The 25,572-nt window shown below is 55.5% G+C and overlaps 5 protein-coding genes across 10 annotated transcripts in view; 3 read left to right on the top strand and 2 right to left on the bottom strand.

Moving 5' to 3' along the window:
- The window catches only part of smpdl3b (sphingomyelin phosphodiesterase acid like 3B), a 5,011-nt gene extending 553 nt beyond the window's left edge, over positions 1-4,458 (bottom strand). Inside the window, exons 1-8 of the mRNA XM_019865320.1 lie at positions 4,124-4,458; positions 3,752-3,965; positions 2,798-2,895; positions 2,561-2,704; positions 1,913-2,082; positions 1,388-1,568; positions 695-828; positions 1-302 (exon numbers count right to left, since the gene is read on the bottom strand). The exon at positions 1-302 is cut by the window's left edge and continues 553 nt beyond it. Coding sequence (XP_019720879.1) covers positions 1-302; positions 695-828; positions 1,388-1,568; positions 1,913-2,082; positions 2,561-2,704; positions 2,798-2,895; positions 3,752-3,965; positions 4,124-4,187 — 1,307 coding nt within the window. The 5' untranslated portion in view covers positions 4,188-4,458. The remainder of the gene's footprint in view (positions 303-694; positions 829-1,387; positions 1,569-1,912; positions 2,083-2,560; positions 2,705-2,797; positions 2,896-3,751; positions 3,966-4,123) is intronic.
- Positions 4,459-5,517: 1,059 nt separating this feature from the next.
- On the top strand, positions 5,518-9,764 carry rpa2 (replication protein A2). Its single transcript, XM_019865323.1, has 9 exons — positions 5,518-5,662; positions 5,848-5,936; positions 6,188-6,289; positions 6,974-7,087; positions 7,242-7,316; positions 7,825-7,941; positions 8,021-8,146; positions 8,226-8,320; positions 9,551-9,764. The coding sequence occupies exons 1-9, from the start codon at positions 5,524-5,526 to the stop codon at positions 9,636-9,638; spliced, it is 945 nt and encodes a 314-aa protein (XP_019720882.1). The 5' UTR covers positions 5,518-5,523; the 3' UTR covers positions 9,639-9,764.
- Positions 9,765-10,460: 696 nt separating this feature from the next.
- Positions 10,461-14,360, bottom strand: themis2 (thymocyte selection associated family member 2). Its single transcript, XM_019865329.1, is given in 7 exon segments — positions 10,461-10,621; positions 10,902-11,019; positions 11,719-12,842; positions 12,919-13,083; positions 13,085-13,165; positions 13,952-14,092; positions 14,169-14,360. Coding segments are annotated over 7 exon segments (1,842 nt in total). The 5' UTR covers positions 14,260-14,360; the 3' UTR covers positions 10,461-10,499.
- A 3,441-nt stretch (positions 14,361-17,801) lies between these two features.
- ethe1 (ETHE1 persulfide dioxygenase) lies at positions 17,802-21,351 on the top strand. 2 transcript variants are annotated; one of them, XM_019865324.1, is made up of 7 exons: positions 17,805-18,138; positions 18,749-18,893; positions 18,970-19,118; positions 19,665-19,794; positions 20,417-20,506; positions 20,596-20,712; positions 21,078-21,351. In XM_019865324.1, the coding sequence occupies exons 1-7, from the start codon at positions 17,923-17,925 to the stop codon at positions 21,122-21,124; spliced, it is 894 nt and encodes a 297-aa protein (XP_019720883.1). In that variant the 5' UTR covers positions 17,805-17,922; the 3' UTR covers positions 21,125-21,351. The 2 variants fall into 2 exon arrangements, with proteins under 2 accessions (XP_019720884.1, XP_019720883.1); XM_019865325.1 differs by lacking the exons at positions 18,749-18,893; positions 18,970-19,118 and having other exon boundaries at positions 17,802-18,138.
- Positions 21,352-23,227: 1,876 nt separating this feature from the next.
- The window catches only part of phldb3 (pleckstrin homology-like domain, family B, member 3), a 14,858-nt gene continuing 12,513 nt past the window's right edge, over positions 23,228-25,572 (top strand). For 3 of the 5 annotated variants that reach the window (XM_019865342.1, XM_019865340.1, XM_019865339.1), the window contains exon 1: positions 23,230-23,499. The gene's annotated coding sequence lies outside the window, so the exon portion shown is untranslated. Of the gene's footprint in view, positions 23,500-25,572 lie in introns of all 5 variants that reach the window. The other 2 variants (XM_019865343.1, XM_019865338.1) reach the window with 2 other exon arrangements.

Below are 25,572 nucleotides of genomic sequence, written 5' to 3'. Positions count from 1 at the left end.
GCCGCCGCCGCCGCCTCGGTGGCCAGGCAGCGCTCGTACCTGCGGTAGTCCACCTCGCGCGCGGCGCACACGTGGTCCGCGCGGCAGCCTCGGTCGCACTCGCTCAGGTCAAAGTTGACCGAGTTGAAGCGGTAGTACTGCTGCAGGCGACAGCCGTCCGCCTCCATGCCCCGCAGGACGCGCTCCATCGAGGCCGGGGAGGCGTCGGCCACCTGGAAGCTCTCCGTCAGCCGGTACTCCTTCTCCCAGCGGTCCCGGCCGATGTTGGCGCGCGTCAGGTTCAGGTAGTACGTCACCGCGTCCTGCAGGCGAAAGGCGGTCGCGCTTTGTTGATTTGCCGACGCGGCTGAAGCAGGGGGCGTCGAATGCGCGCGCGTCGCGTCAGGCTGAAGCCTTCGCTCTGCCCCCCTGCGGTTTTGTGTCGCCTGCACAATTCTTCACTTTGAGACCGCCAACGCGTCCGGGCAGAGTCCCGATTGTGAACGAGCGTGGCAAGAGTCGGCCCGTTTGCCACACGAGACGGATGTGCCAATTCGCAGAAAAGCAACAGCAAATAGTTAGCGAGCGCTCGTCCGCGCCCCCCCCCGACGCTGACCCTCAACCGTGGGGGCGGGGCTCCTCGGCGCGCCTCGAGCCGCGGCGCAAGCGCAACGCGCCGGACACGCCCCGACCGACGCAAAGCATTCCGCCCTACCTGAACCACGAGCGTGGCGTTGTCGTATTCGAAGATGCGAATGGCAGGATTGTTGGCGCCGTTCTTGACTCCGGGCAGCGTGGTCTCCCACGGCGTCACGCCTGGACTGAGGAACATGGTGCCGATGGGGAGGTCTGCGGGAACGAGGACACAACACGTCGGGAGCACTTCCAAGAAGAGCCACCGCTTTTTTTGACTGCCCGCCACGATACTTGAAGCAAAGAAAATGGGACCGCGTCCCCCTCGGGCGCAGTTGGCAACCATCCCGGGCCAACTTTGACACATCGCTGAAGCTGCGTCACAAAGTAAGCTTTTGTCATCGCGTGAAACGATTCTCCGGTCGAAGTTGAGGACGGCGTGCCCGCCAAAGCCCATCCGAGGCGTCTTCGGGCGTGCCGCTCATTTTCCAAGTCAACAGGCGTGCGCTCTTATCTTCCGCCGTTATACGGCCTTGCTAAAGTCCCGATGACGTTCGTGTTCCAAAGTGTTGTTGACCGGAGATAAAGGCCACATTGTGGAATTTCTGCCGTGACTCCCTCGCCTTCCACGTCTCCTCCTGTGTACGCAAATTGCAGACCTGTGCGAAAGCAAGCCCCCCCCCCAGAAGAAAGCGGGTGCCAACTGCGCACAGGAATACCGAAGCCCGGACTCGACTCGGAAACTCGAGAAAGCAGCGGTCCACTTTTACGTTACCGTTGGCGTCGTAGAACATGCGGAAGGCATCGGTGTGGTGGTGGCCAAAGAATTGTCCCTTGATGACGGCGTGGTGCTTCCGAATCAGCTCCAGGTAGCGCTCGTTGAAACGCGGCCTGTACCAAGGCTTGCCCCTCTTCTTCTCAAACATCCCCGGGGGCACGTGGCCGATGACGTACACCTGCGGGACGAAGAAAGTCGCGCGTATGAATGGGGACGGCGTGCGCCGCAACATCCTGGATCCAAAAGGCGTCCGAATGGCACGTTTGGGGAACGATCGAAAAGAAAGAAAAGTTGAGCCGGCCGTTCTCCGGCCGCCTTTGGAACGCCGAGCCACGCCTACGACCGCTCGTCGGATGATTTCAGCCTGGCTCGCGACGCTTGTCGCCAGGTCCCCGATCCGTCGAGATCTTCTCGACGTTGCGCCTCTTCGATTCGGAACGGCGTCGCTTGCTGAACTTCGTCTGTCCTGCGTTTTATATCCAAACGATTTTTTTTTTTTGTTGTTGTTGTCGGTCTTCTTGCCTTCTCTTGGTCGCTTGCCGCCTTTGCGAGGACGCCATCCGCCCAGCTAAACTGGCCGGCGGGATCCTCGTCGTTCTGGGTCGCCAGGTTGCGGTCGTAGTAGAGATTCGTGTTGAGCACCAGCATCCTGTAGCCGCTTTGATTCAAAAGTGCTTCGGTGTAGTAGCCGCCTGCAACGGAAAGATCGACGGCGTTTGGAAGTTGTCGCGACGTCACGGGCGAGCGAGTCGTCGCCGACTTACGACCTTCCTCAGTCACAACGTACAAAAGCGTAGGTGCAAATCATCGTCTTCGGACTTGAGTGAAATCAAATACTTTGCGTACGTATATAAAGTGAGAACGTTTTATGAGATATTTTTGCTTCTCCCCCCCCCTTCAAAAAAAACCCCACACATACACGTTTTCTAAACAACTTCACGTTCATCATTTTCGGACTTTCCAAAAAAATACAACTTTATTTGGCGTGAGCTATTGACAATTGCAAAAGAATACCGCTTTCAAATATTTCAGGAACCCAGACTACTATTGCTACGACTTTCTCAAAAATAAGTTTTGGAAAAATACGATCTGCGACTCTATGATGACTTTTACGAATGTTTCTCATGGCAATGTTTTACTCGTAAAGCGTGAGAGGAAGAGCGGGAGGACCTTGAGCGAATGTTTTGCGCGACTCCGGCGCCAACCAGCGCTTCCACAATCGGGCCGTTTGCTCGTACATGTAGCTGGGAGCGCCGGGGAGCTGGCTCTTGGGGTGGTAGTCGTGGTTACCCAGGGCGGCGTACACCTTGGTCGCTCCACGGGTGGCAAACATACGTCGGTCACGTTAATGAGCGGCCACGAAAAGCGCCGTCGGCGGCGGCTTTTCCCCCTCGAAGCCCCACGCACCTGGGAAAACCTCGGCGATGATGTCGGTCAGGTTGGCCATGATGCGCAGAACGCTTTCCTCGCCCAGATTCTGGTCGGGAACGTGCGGCGTGTCATCGCTACGTTGAGAACGATCAAAAGGAAAAGGCACTTGATTGACACGGCGAATTTGGGACATGGACCGGCTGAAGACAGTCAAAGGCAAGGCGAAGAGAACCAAACGAGTGTCCCTCGGACACAGGCGTGTCATCGCTACGTTGAGAACGATCAAAAGGACAAGGCACTTGATTGACACGCGTATTGGACGACGTATTGACGGACAGAGCTTTGAAAGACATCTCGGAGCAAAGGACGGCAAATGAAAAGAAGCTTTCTGAAATGACCAAAATGCTCCGTTCGGGTCATTGCTTTTGAAAAAGACTTCATCGCCGTGTTTGCTTTGAAACCTGGGCTCCACTGCGTTTGCGCTCAAACATTTTTCAAAAAGGAAAGATCAATAAAAACGAGCGAACCCACTCGAAAAAACTCATCAAAACCGACTCCGTTTAAAACTACAAAATGTCAGAATGAAATATCGGCGTCTTGTTCAGTTGACGTTTGCTCAATACTAAACGCTAACTTTAACGGAATGCGGGAGGAAATACCCAAAGAAAAGCCGCGCATGCACGGGGAGAACGCGCCAATTCCACACAGGAAGGTCGTGGCCAAGAATCGAACCCCGCATCTCTGCGCTGCGAGGCAGACGCGCTAACAAGTCATCCACCGTTGCCGCCCTACACTGTCCATTCATCGCATGAAAAAAAAAATCAATCAAAGCTCTCAAGATGAATGAAAACGAGGTGAATTTCGATTGGTTTCACTCTTGAACTTTGTTTGTCTGTTTTGCTGTCTTTCAAGTCAAAATAAACAACAAAAGGAAGTGAAGCACAAGTCACCGCGCGCCGCCGCCGCGTTCTCTCTCGCAAGATGGCCTACCCCGTCCAAACAATGAAATCCGGGTCTGGGAGAATCTCCTTCATGGCGTGAACGGAGGAGTTGATGAGGTTCCAGGGGGAGTCGCAGGCATGGTCGCCGAAAAGGCCCGCCCGCGCGGCCGCTTTGCCTCCGCTCGAGTCGCACACCTTTTTGGGCTCCTCGCTCAGGTCGTAGCTCGGGTCCCAGTGCAGGTCCGTGATATGCCAGAAGGTCCCTGGTGACACAAGTTCATATACCGTATGCGGCTCGAGAGAAAAAACGATGACCGGGATGTTTTTGGACTCGGGTCAGAACGGTGTGAAAACGCACCGCGCGCGCCTGAGCCCGAAGAAGTCGAGAAGGGTCGCTCGGATCTTGCGCGTACTCACTCACCCGACAGTGCGAGGGACCCTTGGAGGAGCAGCAGCAGCAGGCAGCGCAGCGGCGGCGGCAACATTTCTGCGGACACCAACGCGCCGACGTCTGCGTTCGGTTGCACTTTGCGCGGGCGAGGCCAGATGGCGACGCGATGTCACAGCTTTATCGCAATTCGTCAATATTTCACCAGGCTGGGAAATTGCGACGCGTCCGCTTTCGTGTCACTTCCGCTCGTTGTGTTACTTACTTTCTGCCTCTTGGCAAATGGCTGTCGCAAGTCTCCCCAAACTACAAGTGCCGCAAATAGACTCTGGAAAATGACCCCCGAGCTGTCAAAGGAATTCAAGAGGATGTCAAAAATAAACAAGAGCGTTTTATTTTGATTTGGTGATCAATCGCGCCGATTTGGATTTCATTTCTTTTGGAAACGATGACTCCCAATCACTCGTTCATCTATGCTAGCCTGTATTACTTGTGTGTTCTACACGCTCGGCCCATAAAGATGATTCTGATTCTGATTCTGATCTCGCAATGCCAATGAGCGATCGTGACAGTCCAAACAATGACGCGCTCTTCCACTAGATGGCAGAAGAAGCCTCTGAACCCAGTTGCCGTTCTCCGTGGAGAAAACAACGGCGGCTTTGTGTTCCACTCAAAGGCACCGAGATAGTTCACACGCTTGCTGAGTACGTTGAGACGAGAACATTTCGGGTGTTCCGTCAACATGTCCAATATGTGCTAAATTAAGACGCGGAAATGATGCCACCTGAGGTCGAATATGAATTGATTCCAAATAAATCAATGACTGAATGAATAGAACGGTCGGTGTCGAATTTCAAAATGTTTTGGGATCAAATGATATTTTCATGCCCTCGTGAGATGTGACATTTTTGACAATTCCATTTTTATGTTCGAAATCGAGCTCAAAATGAGAAGACCTCCGCGTACAGTACTGAACATTCGCCTAGCCTATCTTCTCACGAAACCTTTTCAACTAGCCACTTCTATTCCCACTGAACTTTACAGGTCTCTCCTAAATTGTCCCGCGCACGATTTGAAATCAAGGATAAATGCTTGAACGTATCCGGAGAGCGGCTTTCCGTTTGGTCGCCGTGCCTTTCGCTGCGCGTATCGCTTCCCCCTGTTGGCGACGTCGTCAGAGACTGTTTTCCCTCTTTTATTTTGACCCTCCGTTTGCCTGTCAGGCGTCAGTTTGATACCTCCTCATTACATTCACAGTATCGCGCAAACGAAAGGTTGTATTGTGAACAAAACACGACTTTGATATTCCTAAATTGACTTCCTTTTGGTTTGCGCTCTTTCTATCCCATCGAAACACAACTTTGGGAGGGTCTGAGAGACAAAGATGTGAGCGCTATTTCCCCCATGCTGTCCGCGGGAAGAGTTGCTGACGCATGCGCGCGGCGTTGAATCGGGCGCGCGCGAGAGCACTCCAGGAAGGGCCCGACTTGTTTGCGTTTCGCAGTCGTCGCCGTTGTTGCCGTTTTCAAACTTGGATTCGCGACGCCCGTTCGCGTGAAATGTGGAACCAGGGTGAGTGCGACGCCCGGACGTTTTTCGGGAGGCCGGCGCTTGTCATTGGCCCTTTAGCGGTGTCTCCAATGAGCTTAGCCGGACATTCTGCGCGTGCGCTCGCCATTGCCGTCTCGCTTTCAAAAACGTCCTCAAACGGTTGCCTTTTTCTCCAATCTTTCTTCTTTTTTTTTTTTTTTTCTTAGGATACAACGAGTCGAGTATGACCGGCGGCTACACTCAGTCGCCCGGTGGCTTCGCGTCACCTTCCTTATCCCAGGGAGAGAAGAAAGGGGTACGTGCGTGCGTGCGGTTGCCGTCCAAAGTGAAGATGGAGAATTAATTGGGCAACGACCGCATCGGGAGCCCAAACTTGGAATTGAGGGCAGATGAATTGAAAGGCTGCCCACGTACAAACGTGAACGTTTTTGTCCCGAGCAGGATTTCATTTTTCGACCTTTGATGAGACATCACGGGAATAGATCCGGTGGTCGGCTGCCATGGTTGTTGTCATCCTCAGTGTGTGCGTGCGTGTGTGTGTTTCAGAGAAGCCGAGTCTCCCAGATCATACCGTGCACAGTGTCCCAGCTGATGTCCGCCACCCAGTCGGACGAGGCCTTCAAAGTTGGCGAAGTGGAGGTGTCCCAGGTGAGCTGGCGCCTTTGGCCTCATTCCCCCCCCGCAAAGCACGAGCACACTCTCGAAGTGGTGCAACGCAAGAGGAAAATCAGCAGCACGGAGTCCTTTGGGATCTCATTTCTTTGTCTCTGACACGCCATCCGATACAATCCGCTGCTGGAGACTCGGGCTTGCGCAGTGTAGCGCGACTGCAAAAGTAGCACGACACCTCGCCATCACAATGATTCCACGTATTCTCAGTAGCGGTCTTGTGAGCAATACGGCGGATCCCTTGCGTTTGTCCCTAGAAAGCGCGCGCTCGCTCACGCGCGTACAATGTCACCACGCCGACAGCCAGACCGGCGTGCCGGGGCGGACCGCGGCGTTCCTCATTTAGCCCCCGGGGCCGCACGCCAAAAGCGGAGTCCGCGATACGTCGCGGCTGCCGTTTGAATTTTACGACAGCGTCCGTACACCCGCCAAACAAGGAGGATGAAACATCGCATGCTATCGGGAAGCGGCGAGATGCGACGTCACGCTTGAGCAAAATTCCCAACGACCCGCGCGCGCACGCATACACGAGTATCAAAAGATTGACTCGGAGGCGGTCGCTGCGGAGACGCACGTGTTTCTCAGGAGGAGATTCCAAAAGCGCATTTTTCCCAATATGTCCTCTTCGTGTTTGAAAAGTAAAACGGCCGCTCGCTCACGCAGGTGACCCTCATCGGAATCATCCGGAACACCGACAAATCCATGACCAACATCCAGTACAAGGTGGACGACATGACGTGCGCCCCCATGGACGTCAAGCAGTGGGTGGACACGGAGGTACGAGCCCCGCGCGGCGCTTTTGTCTCCTGGCGGTCCCGTTTGGAGAGGGCGGCGTCTTCTTCCGGCCCGCCCGGATGCGTGCGCGGGCGACGTCGTCGCCGCGGGAACATCGCGGAGCTCCTCTCGCTAACGTTTGTCTTTTCGCTCGAAGGAGCCCAGCGTGGACGGCTCCGTGCTGCCTCCCGGCACCTACGTCAAGGTCTCGGGAAACCTGCGCTCCTTTCAGGTAGGGCTCCGCTTGCGCCGTCGCCGACCGCGACCGAAAGCCGCCCCGTTTGGGGAACGATGAGCGCCGCCAAAAAGGGATGGGTCGCATGCAGGCCGCGCTTGGGTTGAAATTCGGAGCTTTCTCTTCTGAATTACCCCAAGAGTGGCTCCACTTTGCCCGCTTCTTTTTGCTTAGCGTAGCGAGCCAAAAAACCGAACGGGGGGGTCGGCTTCCGAGCAGGCCGCCCGCAGACGGTGGCGGCAAACTTGACGACGTCTGGCCGGCGTCGGTTTACCTCGTGGCTCTTTGTTGTCGTTCGGGCTCGCGTTTTCTGTTTTGGGCTGCGGGGGCTTTTGGAACTCGTCATGAAAACGGGAAATTAGCCTTGAAGTTGCACGCTAACCGCCGAACGAACCCGGCGCACCAATGACCTTTTCCTCGGCGCAAGTGAGCCCGAATGCCAAAAGCGGGTCAACGTAGCCGTGTTTCAACGTAGCCGTGTTTCCGTGTGCGCGTTGCGGCGCAGAATCACAGGTCGGTGGTGGCGTTCAGCGTCAAGCCCCTGGACGACTTCGACCAGATCACGTCGCACATGCTGGAGGTGGTGCAGGCGCACAGGGGCCTCGGCAAGCTGCAGACCTCGGTGAGGAAACGCCGCGCAAAAAGCGCACGTCAAAGCCGACTAAAAGGCGACGGTCGGTCCACATCATCTTTGCTTCCAGGCCGGTTTCGGGACGAGCGAGCACACGTCGTCCGCGCCGCCGCGCGGCCCCTCGGGCGCGGCGGACTCGAGTTACGCGGGCGCGCGCGACGTGGCCAACAACGGCTTAAGCGCCACTCAGAACCAGGTAAGGCCCGCTCGGGCCGCGGCCGCCTCGCCCCGGACGCGAGTGACGCCGTCTCCCGCTTCCTCCGGCCGACGTCCAGGTGCTGAGTCTGATCAGAGGCTGTCCGGACCCGCAGGGCATCGGTCTTCACGACCTGAAGGCGAGACTGTCCAACCTCAGCATGGTGGCCATCAAGTAAGAGCGTTTCACACTCACGCGGCGCATTTGGAAACGTGCGATTTCACCCTCGGGATTGCCCGCGACGGACAAAGCGAGTCGCTGCGTTCAACGTGCGGCGCGGGAGCGGCTCGAAATGACTCGGACTTTACGTCGAGCACAAACGACGTTTTCCCGAAACACCTTTTATCCGATTTCGAAGTCCTCTCCCGACATTATCCGCAACAATGAACGGCTTACGGGTGAGTTTGTATCTTCAAACGGGCCGGGATTGCGGTGCCGTGAAAAAGTAGTCCCCCCTTCTTCGATGACGCGCTTACTGTGGCGAACCGCACGTTTGGAAAGACCGCTTCGATTTCTCAAGCCGCACCCAAAGCTGATTAGCCGAGAAATCAATGGCTTCGACAGAATCCGCCAGACAACGTGACGTCTCAAGAAACCACGCGTCGTGCCGCCGTCCAAAGAAATTGAAGGAGAAACGAGAACAAAAGTGATGCCAATCCGTCTGTCCGGAAAAGCTTCTGAAGCCGTTCCCGAGGCTCCGGCAAACGCCGACAGAGAAAAGCGGGCGCGGTTGCTCACCTTGTAACATTGTACGTGGGAACGCTCGACGGGGGGGGGGGCAGCCTCGGTGCTACGCCGGAGTCAAAGTTGCCGTGCGAACACCCCCTTTCATTTGTCTGGATTTGAATCCGACCGAGATGCTGCGGGGTGACCTGAAGCGGGCACTTGGTGCGAACAAACTCTCGTAATTTCAAATTATGAGAGTTTGAGACATTAGAGAGTAGAGACATTTCAAATTAAGCGGATTAAAAAAAAATCCAACATAATGGACACGTTTTGTTCTCGTTTTTCACTCATTGCACGGGTGGCAAAAGTCCTTCTTAGCCTTGACGCACTTTCCTTGAAGCGTGACCGCCTCGAGCTCATTCGCGTTTGCATTTCTTTTCAACGCGTCGCTTCTCGGAAACGCTTCTGGCGAGAAAATCGCACGATTGATGCGCCGTTATCGGCGACATCTGCGTTTGACTTCCCTAAAGTTTCCCCAAAAGGCCCTGCGGCGGCTTCACGGTCAAGTCTGAAACGATGCGACATTTGACCGGGGTGCCAAAAGACTTTCCGAAGACGGAAACTTTTCGCGGGGACAAATGAGACGAAATGTTTTGGTTTTGAAATGAATCGAGCAGGATTTCGCAAAACTGAATTTGCCGTCGCTGACGAGGACTCCTCGCGATTTTCCTCCCGCAGGCAAGTGGTGGAATTTCTGAGCAACGAGGGTCACATCTTCTCCACCATCGACGAAGACCACTACAAGTCAACAGATTGTGACCTTTAGTGCTTACTTCCTCTTCTTTTGCCAAAGGCGCCACTTTGTAATTGTACTTTTTTTTTCCTTCCAAAAAAAAAAAAAAAAGCCAACTTATTTGTCACCTTAAATAAACAGAATTCTGTTGTCAGCTTCCGACTTGGGTCTTCTTATTGATGCACGGACCAAAGGTACAAAAACAAAATGCGACCGATATTTTGACCACTTTGAATTGCCTGCAAAGAAATTCTCTCACTGACAGTGTTTGGAATTGAGCCGTTAGGAGCGAACAAAACCGGTGTCGGCACTTTGGACAAAACGAGAAGACAAATGGGTCAGACGCCACATCGTACTTGCAGACATCTTCTTACGCTCTGCAAAAAATCCAAACAAGTCGCGCTCATTTTACGACAGTTCAAGCGCGACGGTCACTTTGAAAGTGCGCCACGCTGCCCCTAGTGGTCACGATTCCACCCGCAGCGACGCACCTGCGAATGAATGACAAAGCCGTTTTGGATGGCGAGTGACGTCATTGATTGCGCCGCGCTCTTCGCCGTCGCGATCAAGAGTTGTTGGGCGGAATGCCACGACGCAACGGAACCACCTTAGCGGCGACGGTGCGGGACACCGACCCGCTCCGACTCGCGCGCTCCACTCCACGCCAGCAGGAACGCGTCCACCAAGTAAGTCGTCCCAATCGACGGCGCGGCGCGGCGCGGGATCGCAAACGGATCGCTTGTCGGGTTCTCGTCACGTGGGCAGATGCACAAAATAGAAAGGATTTTTTTTTTTCATGCCTTATTTAATTCTTTGACATGTGTGACACGAAAAGATAGCATTTGGCATGTTTGGAAAGAACTTGAAGGTCCTTGTGTATTGTTCGCGTCCCGTCTAGAAGAAGCCGCCGCTTTCTTGGGCTTTCTTCAGCGTCGCTGTCAACGCGTCGTCCACGCGTTCGTAGCCGTCGTCGTCGTCGTCGTCACTTGTCACCGCCGCATCCTCGCGTGCCGGCCCTGAGGAGAGAAAAGCGGCTCGAGATCTTTGCAGGTGTCTGCAATCTCGAGTCCGGGACCTCCATTTTTTTGCCGCGGACGTTCCGAAAGAAGGTGGCGGGCGGGGCTGCGAAGATCTTCCCAGCCAATCAGCTCACGGAATAAATCTACTCGTGCCGTCATTGGTCGACGTCGCGCCGGCAACCAATCGTGCACGCGGGCATGTCCAAAAGCTCGGAGTCGTTCGGCATTTGTTGAAATGAATACAGAATGAATTGACGGGAAGGCGTTGGCGGCTTACCGTTCACGTTGCTTCCGACCGCTCCCGCGTAGCTGTTGGGCGTGGCCCTTTGGACCGAGGTCTGAGGGGTGAACGGCTTGCGCGCCGCCACCGTCGGCGGCAGATGGCTGACACCTGCCTGCTGAGTAGAAAGAGGAAGTGGGCCGCTTGCGGGTTTTTAATGCACCGCTGCGATATGCGGAAGTCGCGCCGGTCTGAAAGCGGACGTTCTTGTGCTGAGAAATAACACGCCGTGCTGTGCCGTGCCTGCAAAGTACTCTGCGCTTCAACTTTGGACACGTTTTGATATGTTTCCAGAAGAGGCGTCCAATGTGGCCACTTCTAACGAACGCAGAAACCAAACACAGTGAGCCATCGCAGGGGATATGTTTCAGTCATCATTCGGCCATTTTCAGATCCGCTTCTCCTCACAAGGGTGGCGGGGGGTGCCGGAGCCCGTCCCAGCCGTCTTCGGGCAGTAGGCGGGGACACCCTGAACCGGTCGCCAGCCCATGGCAGGGCACACGGAGACCAACGACCGTCCGCGCTCACGCTCACACCGCGGGACAATTTGAAGCGTTCAATCCGCCTGCCGTGCATGTTTTTTGGGATGTGGGAGGAAACCCGAGTACCCGGAGAAAAGCCACGCGGGCCCGGGGGAGAACACGCAAACTCCACACAGGGAGGCCGGAGCCGGGATCCAACGCGCGACCTCCGCGCCGACCCCCGGGCCGCCTCGGTGATCCTCTTTCATGTCAAAACTTGCGACGGCTCGTCATTTCGCGTCATTTCGCAATTGGCCGCGCGAGACCGCGATGGAAAATTGAGCGCTACTCACGCCGGGCGGCAGCGGCGAGGAGCTCCGTCGACTTCCGATCGTCACGTTGCCAAAGTCTCGGGTCGGGACGCCTTTGTTCGGCCTCGGCGCCGAGGGGTACCTTTTGGGGGGTCTGGGAGGGGGGCTCAGAACGGGAAGGGCCTCTTTTTGAAACTGGTGCAAGAAGGCTTCCGTCACCTCCGTCACGCGCTCCACGGTGCATTCGGGGGCCCGGTTCGGGGGCCACGGCAGGGGCTGCTGGGTGCGGCACACGGTCACGCGCAGCCTCCGGGCGGGGATCTCAAAGCAGAGGTCGGGCGCGTGCAGGAAGCTGGCCCGGATGGTGGGCTCCAGGGTGACCCCCACCGCGCGCAGGGAGGGGAAGCCGACCAGCGGGTCGTCCTCCAGCTCGGGGTCCCGGCTCACGGCTTTCACGTCCAGAGGCAGCTTGTCGCCCAGAGCGCTCAGCGCGTACTTCTTGTTGTCGCTCAGCAGCTCCACAAAGTGGCCTCGCATGTGCAAGGGCAGATAAAGGCGGCCCCCCCGCCGCCCCGCTCCGACCTCGTCGTCTTCCTCGTCCTCCCCTTCGTCGTCGGCGTCCCGGAGGCGGACGCAAACCACGGCGTCCGCCGGGCCGCACGGCAGTCGGACTTTTTGGCGCGCCACCACTTCCAGCCGCTCGCCGACGGAGAGGCCGGGAAGGCCTTCCCCCTCCGCCTCCTCGCAGTCCCTGGTGGCGGACACCCTCAAGCCGGGCGTTTGAGCCGAGGCGACGTACAGCTCGTACGCCGAGTCGAAGCCGCGGGGGCGCCTGCGGAAGCGGCCGGCGTAGCGCTCGGATACCAGGAAGTAGCGCCGCGCCTTGCAGCTTTTGCCGCCGGTCACGACGGTCATGGACGAGGTGGTCCTTCCGTGGAAGATCAAGCGGACCCCCCTCTGCAGCTGCGGCAGCCAACCGCTCTTCAGCATGGGGCGGATCTCGGGACCCTCCAGGACCTCCACCACCGCCGGGAAGCTTTGATCCGACTGGGAGTGGACCTCGGGCAGGCTGAGGGGGGTGACGAAGCTGATGCCCTCGCACGCGTCGGTGATGTCCACCACGTCCACCGCCAAGCTGGACGGGAAGCGCAACACGTCCTTCCTCACTGTCACCCAAACGGAAAAGAAGATGAGTTGGAACGGTGAGACCGAAGCCCGAAAAGCGTTTGGGGAAGCGCTCACGGCTCATGATGGCGCTGATCTGGTAGACCGGGCTGAGGACGAGCACGCGCCGGCGCGCGGCGGCGCCGCCGTCGTCGTCGTGGAAGCGGAAGCGTTGGCCGCGCAGGTGCGCCGACGTCACGATCTCCCGGGCGGTGAAGCGTCGCGAAGGTGACGGGCAGGCGGGATTCCCCGCCCGCGGCCCGGCCTCTGACCACTTCCTCCACCGTGCTGTACGGAGCGGCCTCCGGGATCGCCTCCAACAAGCCTGACGAGACAAGCCATCTTTGGGAAACGTTTTGGGGCAAACGGTCCACGGGCCGTCACCTCGATGGCGGCTTGTTTTTTTCAATGAAAGACTTGGGAAACGTTGGGGCAAACGGTCCACGGGCCGTCACCTCCATGGCGGCTTGTTTTTTTCCCTCGCCGACCTCCTCGGGTACTCTGAGCGCTTTACGCCGTCGACGCCTCATCGACCCGCCGATGACTCGGCATCGGGAGCAACCGGAACTTGGCTATCTCGCTCAAGGACGCTCGGGCGAGGTCGCAACGGCCGGGGATCCAACGCTCAGCCTGTGGTCTACTGAATCCGGTCTATCCTGGCTGTCGTTCTATTTCCGGACCGCTCGATACTGGCGCACGACGTCAATTTGAAAGATGAACCGAGACGTGGAAATATATCGGGGAGTCACGCGCACGGCCCGGTGCGACGCGAGTTTGTCGCTTTGGGAAAAGAAAAAGGGGATCGCTTACAGAAGTGTGGAGGCAAAGGGGATCGCCGCGCCGTACGATCGTTTGTTCCCCGCGGCTCTGGCGCTCGCTCAATAAATTCCACGTTTGCATTAGTTGGGCGTTCAATGAAAGACTGGAAAAATGAAACCAAATAAATGCTGACAGTCAAAGGAAAAAGAAAAAGCCAAGAAAGCCGTCGTTCGAACAGTCGGCCAAATCGCTTCGCGCAAAAGCGTCCGACACCGTGACGAAAAGCTCGCAAACGCTCGTCGTGCGTCGCCATCGAGCTTATCCGAGCAAAACCGATCACGGGGGTTGGCACCTGCGTGGTCGATGGGGAGCTCAAAGGTCTCGTCGCCGCCGTCGTCCCGGCAACAAACGGAGGAGAGTTCAACGCCGGTGACCTTGATGACGTCCCCGGTAGAGAAGCAGACCTCGTTCCCCGAAATCTCATAGACGGACCCTTGGCGGAACGAGACGAAGAAGCGACAATTTGGAAGAAAGCGGAAGAGCGGACCCGCGGACAAAAAGAAAGCTACCTTGGAAGTAGACCCCCGAGCAGACCCGAAGGATCCTCGGCAGACGAGCGCTGTCCAGTGCGGCGATATACTGAAGGAGAGGGAACGCCATCGCGCTGGCTCCGAAAGCAGCTAAACGCCTCAGGCGGGCAGTCTCACGTATGCGGCGTGCTTTCGACTGCAGTCGAGAAGAAAAAAAAAACCACCCAGAAGCGAAGGAGGAAGTGACTTTTTGGCTTCTGCACCGTGCTTGCGCGCAAAGATTTGCTGCAGGACGTGACACGACACGACATGACATGAGCGAGCCCTTCAAGCCGATGAAAGAGTATCCGTTTCCTTGCACACGGGACACACGTCATTTAGTTGTTGACGATGCTTTCATTCCGTCAACCGCAAATTATGACAACCGACTGTTGGGGGAAGAGCGGCCTTTCTCTTCCTCGCGTGTTCGTTGAATTTCGGATGATGAGGATGTTGGTTAACCAAATAAAGGCTGGAGGCGATGAACAGTTCCTTCGAAGGGTTTTAATCTATTTTCTGCAGTTTACGAATCGATTCGGGCTCCTGATTCGAATCGGGAAGCGTAGAAGAAACGCACCCATGAGATTATATAGAGACGATATGATAATGAGAGGCGGTTAGGTACGCCTCTCATGCAAATCCCGGAAACAAAGAAAGTAACATGACATCTGACCCGGTGTGGCTGGAAGAAGTTGGGAGTGGTGTGGTAGACCACCACTAGCCACCGTTTGGTGCGATAGCAAGTTCCAGAACCCCCGCTGTGCATACATCCTGAGATAAGAGGTCTTCCCAGGGGGGCTTAACAGCGATCAGGGTGCGGGGGACCGACAGAAGAGACACTTGGGGGGCCGTTAATCAACCAAGGAGGAAGAAGATAAACTTTAACACCACATACGTTGTTTTAAGTGTGCAAACAGATGTTCAGGAAAGAGACTGAGATCAATTGTACTCATAGCAAAGCGCAGTCCCTCAATAGCTGCAACACAATCAATATTGTGATCACAAAACCATCTACTATGAAATGTAATCTAACCGAGAAGAGAGTAATGATACTGTATTTGAACACAACTTTTTGTATTCTTTTAGATCGTGTTTCTTTTCTACACGGGACGTGACACGACACGACATGACATGAGCGAGCCCTTCAAGCCGATGAAAGAGAATCCGTTTCCTTGCACATGGGACACGTCATTTCGTTCTTGACGATGCTTTCGTGCCGTCAACGACAGATTATGACAACCAACTTTTTGTATTCTTTTCGATCGTGTTTCTTTTCTACACAGAGACCACATTTGACAGTCCTTTCAAATGTATTTTTCACAAAACTGGAATCCGTTGCTCGTAATTCTGGTTGATTCCATTTGACCTCGATTTTCATTGACATGAAATTGGTCATCTTGGTCGGCATTTTCTTTTTCCATGTGTTTTACTGAATGTGAAAGTGAGCGTTTTCGGTGAAAATCGAGATGTCCCAAAGGGTGCCGGTGCTCTCTTGTCCGTAGGCGATTCGTTGCACGGCGTCACGCTTATTTTCCCGGGGGGGCGGAAGCAATAGCGCCAGCACCGTTCCCTCCAAGCATGCTTTGTGAGCAAATGCGTGTTTGCGCAGAAAATATCTGAGCTGCGCACCAAGTCAAAATCCAACCAGTATTGAAAATAAAATCAACGCATCATTGATTCTGTATTATGCAACATGTGATCGGCTGCGGCGGGCCGGTCGTCCAGCGGTTAGCGCGTCGACTTCACAGTGCAGAGGCTCCGGGTTCAATTCCAGCTCCGTCCTCCCTGTGTGGAGTTTGCATGTTCTCCCGGGGCCTGCGTGGCTTTTCTCCGGGTACTCCGGAGCTAATCTGCAGAACGCTGGGATTGGCTGCAGTACCCCCCGCGACCCCTGAGAGGATAAAGCAGATCGGAAAATGGATGGATTTATGAATGCGATTGGCTGTTCCAGGTTGTCTTTTGACGCGATTCGCTCCCGCATTGACATCATGACGTTGTTCCCCGTCGAAAGGGCTACTCTGTAAAACGTGTTGCGAAGCTAAAGTAGCAAGCGAGTTTTCGGAGGGAAAAGTGTGGAGCGAATGCAAACCGGACGACCTCAAGCGTCACATTCAGCACAAAAGTCAAAATTGTCCAACGATGCAAGATGGGAATGGGGATCGGCACGTTACGGTATTGGCGGAGAGCTGTGAAGGATTTATGTGTAGCGCTCTTGCTCTCTGCTTTTATTGTGAAGAAGCCTGCCGGATGTTCACGTGAACACGACTTCCGCCTTCGTAAGCGGACGCTCCGCTCATGGCCGCGGTTGGTGTTACGCCGTGCTGCCAAGTTGTTGTGGCAATAGAAGAAATATGCCCGAAGCGGTCTAGCGGCTACTCTGTCGTGTTTCGCGCCTCCTTCACAAGAGCGCCAAAGACCGAGAGAAGAGGAGCGAGCTGTCCCTCGGAAACTAATGCAACCCGGAGCAAGTCCAAATCCACATCGACAATGTTGTACGAGCCATCAAAATGAACGCATCCATGCTGTCGGGACAACACATTGACGACCGCACGCCAAAGGATGTGAGTATACCGGACGGTTGGCGAAGTAAAAAGCATGCTTTTGAATTTGTGGATTCAATCAATGCGACAGTGCAGAATGAGACGATGCGCAGTGTGAAAGATGCACCTCGGCGCACCCTTCGAGTCGATGATGAGAGCGCAGAAATAACGGTGCACAAAATGCTCGTCTTGTACACTAAACACAGAGAGAAACATAGTTTCGATCATAAAAGTGTGTTTGGTGGGATAGTCCAGGTGACCACATGCCCTGCTCAGGATATGGTGCGGGCGGGAACTCCGAGCATGAAGTGGACATCCGGAGAACGGTTACGCGAACCTCCGACGGCGCCTCTGGAAGGACGCGGTCACGTGGCAGTTGATGCTTTGCCATCATGTCTACAAACCATTGTTAAAAGAGCTCTGTTAATACGCTCCGCTTTTGGTGACATGCCTTTTGAGTTTTTCGCTGAACGCGGACAAACACGGTGAATAAAGAAGTCAATTGATAGAAACTATTGCCGTCATTGTATTGCTTGATGTGGCGTCCTTCGGTTGATTGATTGACAGGTCCCGCCTCCAAGGGGGAGTTCCAGGAAGTCACCGTTGGGGTGAGCGCACCGCACGTCGTCCTGCTCCGCCGCATTGCTATTAAAAAGCACACAAAACGCGAACCTCGCCCGCTGACCATTATTACGCCGAGCGGCCGCTTTGGCTGGGCCACGGCCCAGGCGCCTCCGGTAGTCGATCACAATTGACAGTTAGGAGCCGCGGGCACCGGGAGCCGGCTGCCGAACGCCGGCGCAACGTCTTCATTGACCAGCAGGCTCAAGAACACTTTTTTTGTTTTTCCACCTGGCGGTCAGGAGACTCAACTCCCCCCTCCCGGGAGGGTGGAAGGAGTACGAAAAGGTCACTGCTGCACTGAGGAACCATCACAATATTTGCAGAGTGGAGTCTTCGTTGGATTTTATGACACACGCCTCCGTCATTTGGCAGCTGAACTCTACACTGGCCCATTACGCATTAACACACAAGCTGCCACCGGGTCACTGAACTCTGGCGGCGGAAAAGAAAAAAAAAACAAAAAACAAAAGGCAAACTATTTCGCCATCGTCGATTTTCATCAGCCAACTGGCGAGTCCGCGGCGGCTCGCGCTCCGCGTTCGCCCTCCAAGCGAGTTGTCTTCGGTTCGCGAGCGTCACGAGGAAGGACGATGTGCTCCCTGCTAACCAAGGCGGCGGCGGCGGCGGCGGCGAGGCGTCAGGACCGGCTGCGAGTCGCGCTCCGCGGCCTCGGCGAGCAAAGCGGCGCCTCGAGCGTTTCGCCGGCCGGGGACGGACGCCCGCGCGCGGCCGCGGGAGCCCCGCCGCGAGGACGGAGGCGCTACTCGACCGGGACGCGGTTGAGCGACGGGCTCCTCTTCCGACAGGTGACGTCGTCCGCCGGACCGCTTGAACTTTGCGGCCTTTGTTCGTTTCGGTCCGCTAGCTAGCCCCGTAGCCTTAGCAACGTTAGCCGTCGGTCCTCGTCCGCGTGAACCGCTTCGGGTCGAATCGCGTTCAAGCTGGCGTTGAGTCCAACTTGAACCCGCCGACGACTTTCCGAAATGACGACGCACGGGACTCATTCAAAAGAACCCAATTGGAATGCATTTCCTCCGCCTTCGCCGAGAGGGAAAACGAAACGAAACCAAACAAAGATCCGACCGTCGCGGCTGCTTTTGCAACGTTCCAAAAAGTCCCAATTTCCTGTGCAAGGTCGAGCACGACCGACGCCACGACCGCCTTCCGCCGGGCTCCGATGTCTCCCCATGCGGAAGGAAAACGGCGTGCAAATACTCATGGGAAACTCAAGTATTTCTCCACTCGTTTGAAGACGAGTTGGCCGAAGGGCTTGAAAAGGCCTCATTTGGCAACGCGCAATCCGTTCGCGCCAACAGTTGCACGTCGCATGAATGGAAAACGTGACGAAACGCATCGGGGTCGCGTCACATCAAGTTTATCGGTTCCTAACGACGACGCCGTCGTTTGTGTGCCAAGCTGTTTGAATCGGAGAGCAGCACCTACACGTACCTGCTCGCCGACGCCGTCTCCAAGGACGCCGTCCTCATCGACCCCGTGCTGGAGACCGTCGACAGGGACCTGAAGCTGATCGAGGAGCTCGGGCTGCGTCTGAAAACCGCAGGTCAGCAACCGGGAACCTTTTCGCCGGCGCCCTTCCGTGCGTGCGACTCAACCTCGCCTTCGTTGCCTTTCCAAAGTGAACACTCACTGCCACGCGGACCACGTCACCGGCACGGGCTTGATGAAGACCAGGCTGGCCGGGCTGAAAAGCGCCATTTCCAAGTCAAGCGGGGCCGCCGCCGACGTCCTGCTGTCCGAGGGAGACAGGATCACCTTCGGAAATCACGCAAGTGCCCGAGCGCTCCGTTTGCGGTCCACCGCTCGAGCGCGCGCGGTCGACGGGCGACGGGGATCCAGAACATCTCGTCAACCGATTGCAAAGCTCTCCGTTCGACGCGCTCTTCCCGCAAGGTTTCCCGCCATCTTATTTCCGCACGGCGCAGCGCGTGATCATGCGCTAACACGAATCCGTCGGGAAAGAGGAAGCGACTGAGAAGCGTCGACGTACATTTGAAGTGATGGGATTCATTGTTTCGGTCCTGCCTTCGGATGGCAACTTTGCCGGAATGACTTGTAGCTCGAAAGCGCGTCTTCAGCAGTCTGGATCTCCACCCGGTGTCGAAACAGAAAGGAAGAAAACGGGACCCTTCCACAAGTCATTCAGTCGCATGCCAATGGAAAGTTAAAAAAAAAGAATCCCACCTTGACTCTGACCTGAAATTGTGTCAAGATGTATTCGCTGTTCCTATTTATCGCTGCTTGTGGCTTCAATTAGTTTGCCTTTTTTTTTTTTTTCTTCTCTCTCCTTCATGTGGCGCTCGCTCCCCCGCAGTATCTCACTGTGAGAGAAACACCGGGACACACCGACGGATGCGTGACGCTGGTGACCCAGGACGAGGGCGTGGCCTTCACCGGCGACGCCTTGCTGATACGAGGCTGCGGCAGGACTGATTTCCAGCAAGGTAAGTCCCGTTTGTCCGGAACAGGAACCGACGCGAGGCGCTCGTCGCGGCGTCTGCAACCACGCGGCTTTCCAAAGCGTCATCCCGTCCCCGACGTCTTGCAACGACATTGCGTCCACATGCTGCGGACGTGTTCGTTCAATCTTGTGAGCGGTGAAGAGGACGGTTGGAGCACACTTGGGGCTCTCGACTCACTTGTTGCACTTGCGCGCCCGACGTTTTTTTCTTTGGTGCACCCGCGCAAAAATGTTCGGTTGAGCTAAATGTTTGACCACAGCGCTTCCGACGCTGCAGTTTTATAGCTTCACTCTTTTTTTTTTTTTCTTTTTCTTTTTTCTCATCACAAACCCGCAAATTCTTTTGCGGCAATATTGACTGGCGGTGAACTTGTCGTCTTCTCTCACGTGAAAGAACACACGAGAAAGTTTCAGGTTACAACAAGAGTTGAAGTCTGGAAATAATGAATTGACTTGCACGATTTCCTCTTGGACGGTTTGCAAGTGGTGGCTTTCGACTCGGAGGTCGACCGCCCGCCAGTCTTTGTTTTTGTAATACCGGCTTATGAACGCAAGGGGGCAGTATTTCCGCAGTGCTGAACCTCGCCCATTTCCGGTGTGCTCAGGTTGTTCCAAACGGCTCTACGCTTCCATTCAGCAGAAGATCTTTACCCTGCCCGACCGGTGCCTCGTCTACCCGGCGCACGACTACTTAGGTGGGCTGAGCGACGGCTCCCGCGTCTTCTTTGCGCGTCACTTCGGGAAGCCGAGCGCCGGCCGTGACCTCTGCCCGTTGACTTTCCAGGTCAGACGGTGTCGACCGTCGGCGAAGAGCGCGCCTTCAACCCTCGACTGACCAAGAGCCTGGAGGACTTTGTGGCCATCATGAACAACCTGAATCTTCCGAAGCCTTCAAAAATCGGTACGAGGCCTGCGAAAAGCGCATCTCAGCCGACCGGCGCGTCTCCTCAAGACGAGTACAAACCAAATGCGATGATTAGATGAGCAAGTCTTTTGGCTTCAAAGCTTCGTGATCGCGGAGCCCGTTGCTCGGCCCGACTCGGTGTTCGCCGTCCACCCAAGGGTCGGCCGTCGCGACTGTTGAACAGTTGAGCGTTTACGGTCGTTTTCCGATCGGCTCCGAGAGGACGAGGTCAATGCCGACTTTGATCGGGAGCGAGGAAGCAAAAGTGCTGTCATTGGGCCACGGCGACGCGTGCGTGCGTGCGTGCGCCCTCTCTCTCTCGCTTTGCCAAGTCTTGCGAGTGCTCTTCTTTCTCCTTGCAGATATTTCAGTGCCCGCCAACCTGGTTTGCGGAGTTCATCATGTTTGAATGGCCCTTATCAAACACATTGCCCCCCCCCCCACACACCTCCATCAAGAGGTATGCCCAAGCAGCTTATTTGATCGTAAATATGCCCTGATTGAAAACGTGTGCTCGTTGATGTGCACTCAAATTACCGTCATTTCCGCACACTGTAGAGCGCACCTGATTATTAGCTGCACTCACTCCATTTTTCAAGCAAAAACCATTTTGGACACACACAAGCCGCACCTGTCTAGAAGTCCGTATTGTAACATGAGATATTTACAAAGAAAGACGCTACGCAGAAAATGTTTCTTTGCCCGTTAACGCTGCAGCACGAAGATGAGTTGTTTTCCGCCTGTTTTGGGCACACGCAGAGTGCTCACAAGCCACTAGCGTTGTCTATTTCTGTCTACTTTTTAACGCTGGGCATTTGCCGCGTTCATTCGGGAATAAAGCCTTCGTCAAAATGATTTTGTGTTTGGTCGAGTCTGTCACGGACCCAGCCGCGCGGTTGGAAGTGCGCCCTCTCGCGGCCGCTTCTCTTCATCGTGACGCGTGACGGCGTCTCACTGCGCCCTTCTCTACTCGAGCGCCCCCTGGCGGCCGTCGGAAAAACCTTTCAACAGGCCGCATCATTCAATGAGTCGCAGGGTTGAAAGCGTGTGACCAAAGTGGCGATTTGTAGTCCAGAAATGACGGCCAACAATTCAAATTCTTTGCTCTAAACCGCATTTCTAGGAAACGGACGGCCACCCATTTGGATTGGGAGTCACTGCGTTTCTTTCGGAACTGCAAAACATTGACCAACGTGTGAGTCGGGCATCTCAACAACTCCCTTGCGCTGCCTGTAAGACGGGTTTGTGCGTGCGTGAGACCGTCGAAGAGGAGCACAAATTAGCCCCTGCCGCACCGATGACGCAGCTCAAATGAAGTGCTTCCGTTTGACGTTGCTCCTCCTCCGAGCCGCTTGCTTGTTTACGTCCTCTCTTCCAGGGCACGTTCCACGCTGTTATTTCCGTGTCGGCGATTGTAGAAATCAATCCAATCAAATTGTTGGCCTCTTATGATTTCCTTTTTGAAATGAATAGGAAGGACACGCATCTGTTCCCGTCTCCCCCACACACACGGCGAAATATTTTGGAATGTGTTTGAAGAAGGAAACGGCAAAGTTTGACAACGACTGATGAGTGACTCGTTAGGCTGCAGAGGATAAAGAAGATATGCCCGAGAGTACAGTCACGTTGCATTGTCAACGTACACGTTTGCACTGTGGTTGAGAGGAAAGTCATTTCATCTGCGCTGTATGTTGCGCGTCGAGCGTATTCGACAATAAAACTGACTTGACTCGACGTGTTGATTTACGCTGCGTGTTTTCAAATATCCGTCGATGAAACTCTTAGCGGTTGGAACGCTGAGACGTCAATGCGATTTGTTAGGCCTTCCTACAGCGACTGCCACCCTTGTGCGGTGCCGTGGGACAAGCACGTTACTCATCGCCGAACCCTTTCCACTCCACGCTCGTGGCAGCTTTCCACCCATCTCTACACCCCCTGACCCTTTTTTCTAGTCTTCGGCCTAACCTTGAGATATTTCGTGCTCACCTGGACAGCAGGCGCCAGCCGTCTGCCGGGCCTTCTTTCATTTCCCCCCCACCCGCTTGGGCTGACGGCGCTCTCTCCCACGCCAACGCCAAGCGCGCCCCTCGCTGTCGGCAAGGCGACGGGCTCTCGAAAAGAGGCCAGCCTGGGTCTTCAAAGCCGTCACTCAGCAAAGAAATCATTTTTCATATTCTGCGAAAATGTGAATTACTCACTCTTGTATACGTCGAGGAAACATTTGAAATGACAAAGCGTCACATCTGCACCCGCTTGCTTTGAAGACCACCTTTGAAAGGTCACGGGGTCTTGCTGAGCAAGTACTCACGCTTCAGACGACAGTCAGCGAGTCTCCTTGATCGCTGATGATCAATATTGTTTGAGGTCCAAGCGGGGCGTTGGGCTCTCCCCACCGTCACGCGTCTCGCGGCAACGGGCGCCGCGCTTGTTCGGAAATGGAAGTGCTCGGACTTTTTCGCTCGCTCGGAAGCTCGATGCCGGCCGGCCTCCGCCTCCGCCTCCGCGTCCGCCTCCTCAGTCGCGCGCCGCCCCCCCGGGCCAGAAGCTCACCTGTTGACCGCCAAACGAGCGAGCCGGCGGCCCGGAAGCGACTCGCGCCTCTCCTCTCCTCTCCTCTTCTCCAATCGAAACGCGGCAGAGGAAGAAAAGAAGAGTCCGTCGGCGGCTTTCTCGAGCGAAGGTCCGCGCGGACTTTTGAAAGTGAAAGCTGCTCGAAACGTCGCCCGAGCGGCGGCGCTCGTCGGGTTTTCTGCCCCATGGAAGCGTCCGCGTGCGCCATTTAAGGTAGGCTCCTTTTTCAAATGGCGTCCAACTTGTTGCTGTTGAAGTGCCGCGCACTTGAGCGCGGCTCGAGGGACGCGACGCGACGCGACGCGGGGCCGCGGCGGCTCGTTGACACGTCGGTCGCCTTGGGCGCGGGGACCGCGCTCAGAACGGTCGGGGTTCTCGGCGGTTGTTTACGGACGCAAGCTAACGCCGCGCGCTTGACGCGCTTGAAGAACGAACTCGAAAGCGGACGCGTCCAAAGGAGTTGACGAAAACAACGAGTCGCGTTTGATTGGCAGCCCGAGGCCAGTACGACGAGTCCGAATGTTCCCTCTCGCCAAGTACCTCCAAGCCTCCGAACTTCATGCAACGACAGGGCAAAAAAATGCCGAACAAACACCTTTCTTTCGGAGACAGACGATGACCAATCCCGCCGATGCCGCAGTAAGTAAACTGGACCGCCGATGCGGCCGATGTCCAAAAACACAAGTCAAGAAAAAGGTTTGCCTGAAGTATTGTGGCTCGAATCGCCATCCTCCACGGGGAAATTCAAATGAGGAGGGATACCGCACTAGAACAGAACTTTTTTTTTTTTTTTGGGGGGGGGGGGGGCAACACATCGCACGGCTCGAAAAGACCATCATAGGTTTGGGGGCTCAGGAAGCATCATTTGTGACCTCGGTTGAAATCCTGCATTGTCATCAATGCGGGCGATCGCTTGCTCGTCCGGTTCTGCGAGAGCTCCGCCGTTCCTTCACCACGGCGAGTCAAGAGACTCTGTGCGTCCGACGAAAGCGGAGCTTCCGCCGTTTTGCCGTTTGCGTCTGGCTCGCTCCGCCCGAAAAATCGTCTAGACTGGCCAAATCTCCGTCTGATCCTTTCATCCTTTGAGAGCGAAGGCTGCTCGGGAACGGCTCTCTCTTTTCTTCTTCTTTCGACAACGTTGCCGAGAGCCCCGAAGAGGCGCGGCCCAATCGCCAAAGTCGAACGGAACGGTGACGCGGGTCGGCCTTGACCGGTCGTTCCATTTCAAAGAAATGAAAATGTTGCCCGAGCCGCCGCCTTTGTACGTGCCGTTACGACGGGCGCGTTCGCCGGCTCCGTTTTTCAAGCCGTCGGAGACGACGACGTCGATTCCGTTCACGTTGGATGGCGCGGACAGAAAATCGTCAGCATTGAGCACCGAATGCCCGCTTCCGATTGGAGCGCGCCTTGGAAAATGAAAGTCGGGGTTTTTCACATCCCACCAGAGGGAGTCGCCCACACGCCGCTGTGGGTGACCGGAGCACACTTTGAGAATCACCGATTCGCACCGAATTGCTACCCAAAAAAACTCCAAATGCAACAAATAGTCCAGGACTCTTGAATGGCACTTATGTGGCCCTGGCTCCGTACTTTGCACACCGCTTTTTTTCTCATCATGGCCTTTTCCCGCAGTGTGTTGAGTCAGCCACAAGTCGGGGTGTCGCTTTTTCCTACTTTTCCATTTCCCGATGGAGAAATAACCTGAAGGTGGCTGGTTTTTATTTGTAGCAAAGCAAGCTGGTTCTGGTTGGGCTCCCCGCTGCGTTTCCTCCCGCTTCTCCTGCCGTGTCAGTTGTGTGTGAAATCACATGTTGTTTTGCTGCGGAAGCCGGTGAGCAGAGTGCGAGGTGGCCTCTCAAGCCAGGCCGCTGTGGATTGTTCCACATTGTGACTCACTCACTCACTGACTCTCTCCCCCCCCCCCTGCTGTGAATGCAGAGTGACAAGCTTTCATTAGCATTCACAGACACGCGCACACACGTGCTCCAACGTTGCTGCTCTTTTGTCCCGCCTGTTGCCGGTGGGCGACTGGCTTTGTTTACTTTTTGCTACAGTCCATTCGGAGAAAAAAGGTAGCAGCAGTGCAATCATCACAGTTTAATGCACAGGTGTCAAAGTCAAGCCCCCCCCCACACGCACACATTATTTGATGCGAGCAAATCCTGTGTGTCGATGATCCTGATTCTTCCTGAAATGTGTAGCGAAATGTCAACTTGTCAAGGGTAGTCAACAACGTTGAGATTTTGCACCGGCCCTCCGAGGGAAGCCGGAACTCCGAAAGGGCCC

The sequence above is a fragment of the Hippocampus comes genome, unplaced genomic scaffold (genome assembly GCF_001891065.2).
Source record: "Hippocampus comes isolate QL1 unplaced genomic scaffold, H_comes_QL1_v1.1 scaffold444, whole genome shotgun sequence".
Classification (NCBI taxonomy): domain Eukaryota; kingdom Metazoa; phylum Chordata; class Actinopteri; order Syngnathiformes; family Syngnathidae; genus Hippocampus; species Hippocampus comes.
Note: the sequence above shows the minus strand (reverse complement) of the source record. Positions and strands in the feature narration are given on the sequence as shown.

Bases quoted from the DNA above. Each gene is read 5' to 3' on its own strand.
- ethe1 (XM_019865324.1), top strand. From the start codon at position 17,923: ATGTGCTCCCTGCTAACCAAGGCGGCGGCGGCGGCGGCGGCGAGGCGT. The intron at 19,119-19,664 runs GCAAGTGCCCGA...GCTCCCCCGCAG, and splicing joins GGATCACCTTCGGAAATCAC to TATCTCACTGTGAGAGAAAC. The intron at 20,507-20,595 runs GTGGGCTGAGCG...TTGACTTTCCAG, and splicing joins CCCGGCGCACGACTACTTAG to GTCAGACGGTGTCGACCGTC.
- rpa2 (XM_019865323.1), top strand. From the start codon at position 5,524: ATGCGCGCGGCGTTGAATCGGGCGCGCGCGAGAGCACTCCAGGAAGGG. The intron at 7,088-7,241 runs GTACGAGCCCCG...TTTCGCTCGAAG, and splicing joins AGCAGTGGGTGGACACGGAG to GAGCCCAGCGTGGACGGCTC. The intron at 7,942-8,020 runs GTGAGGAAACGC...CTTTGCTTCCAG, and splicing joins TCGGCAAGCTGCAGACCTCG to GCCGGTTTCGGGACGAGCGA.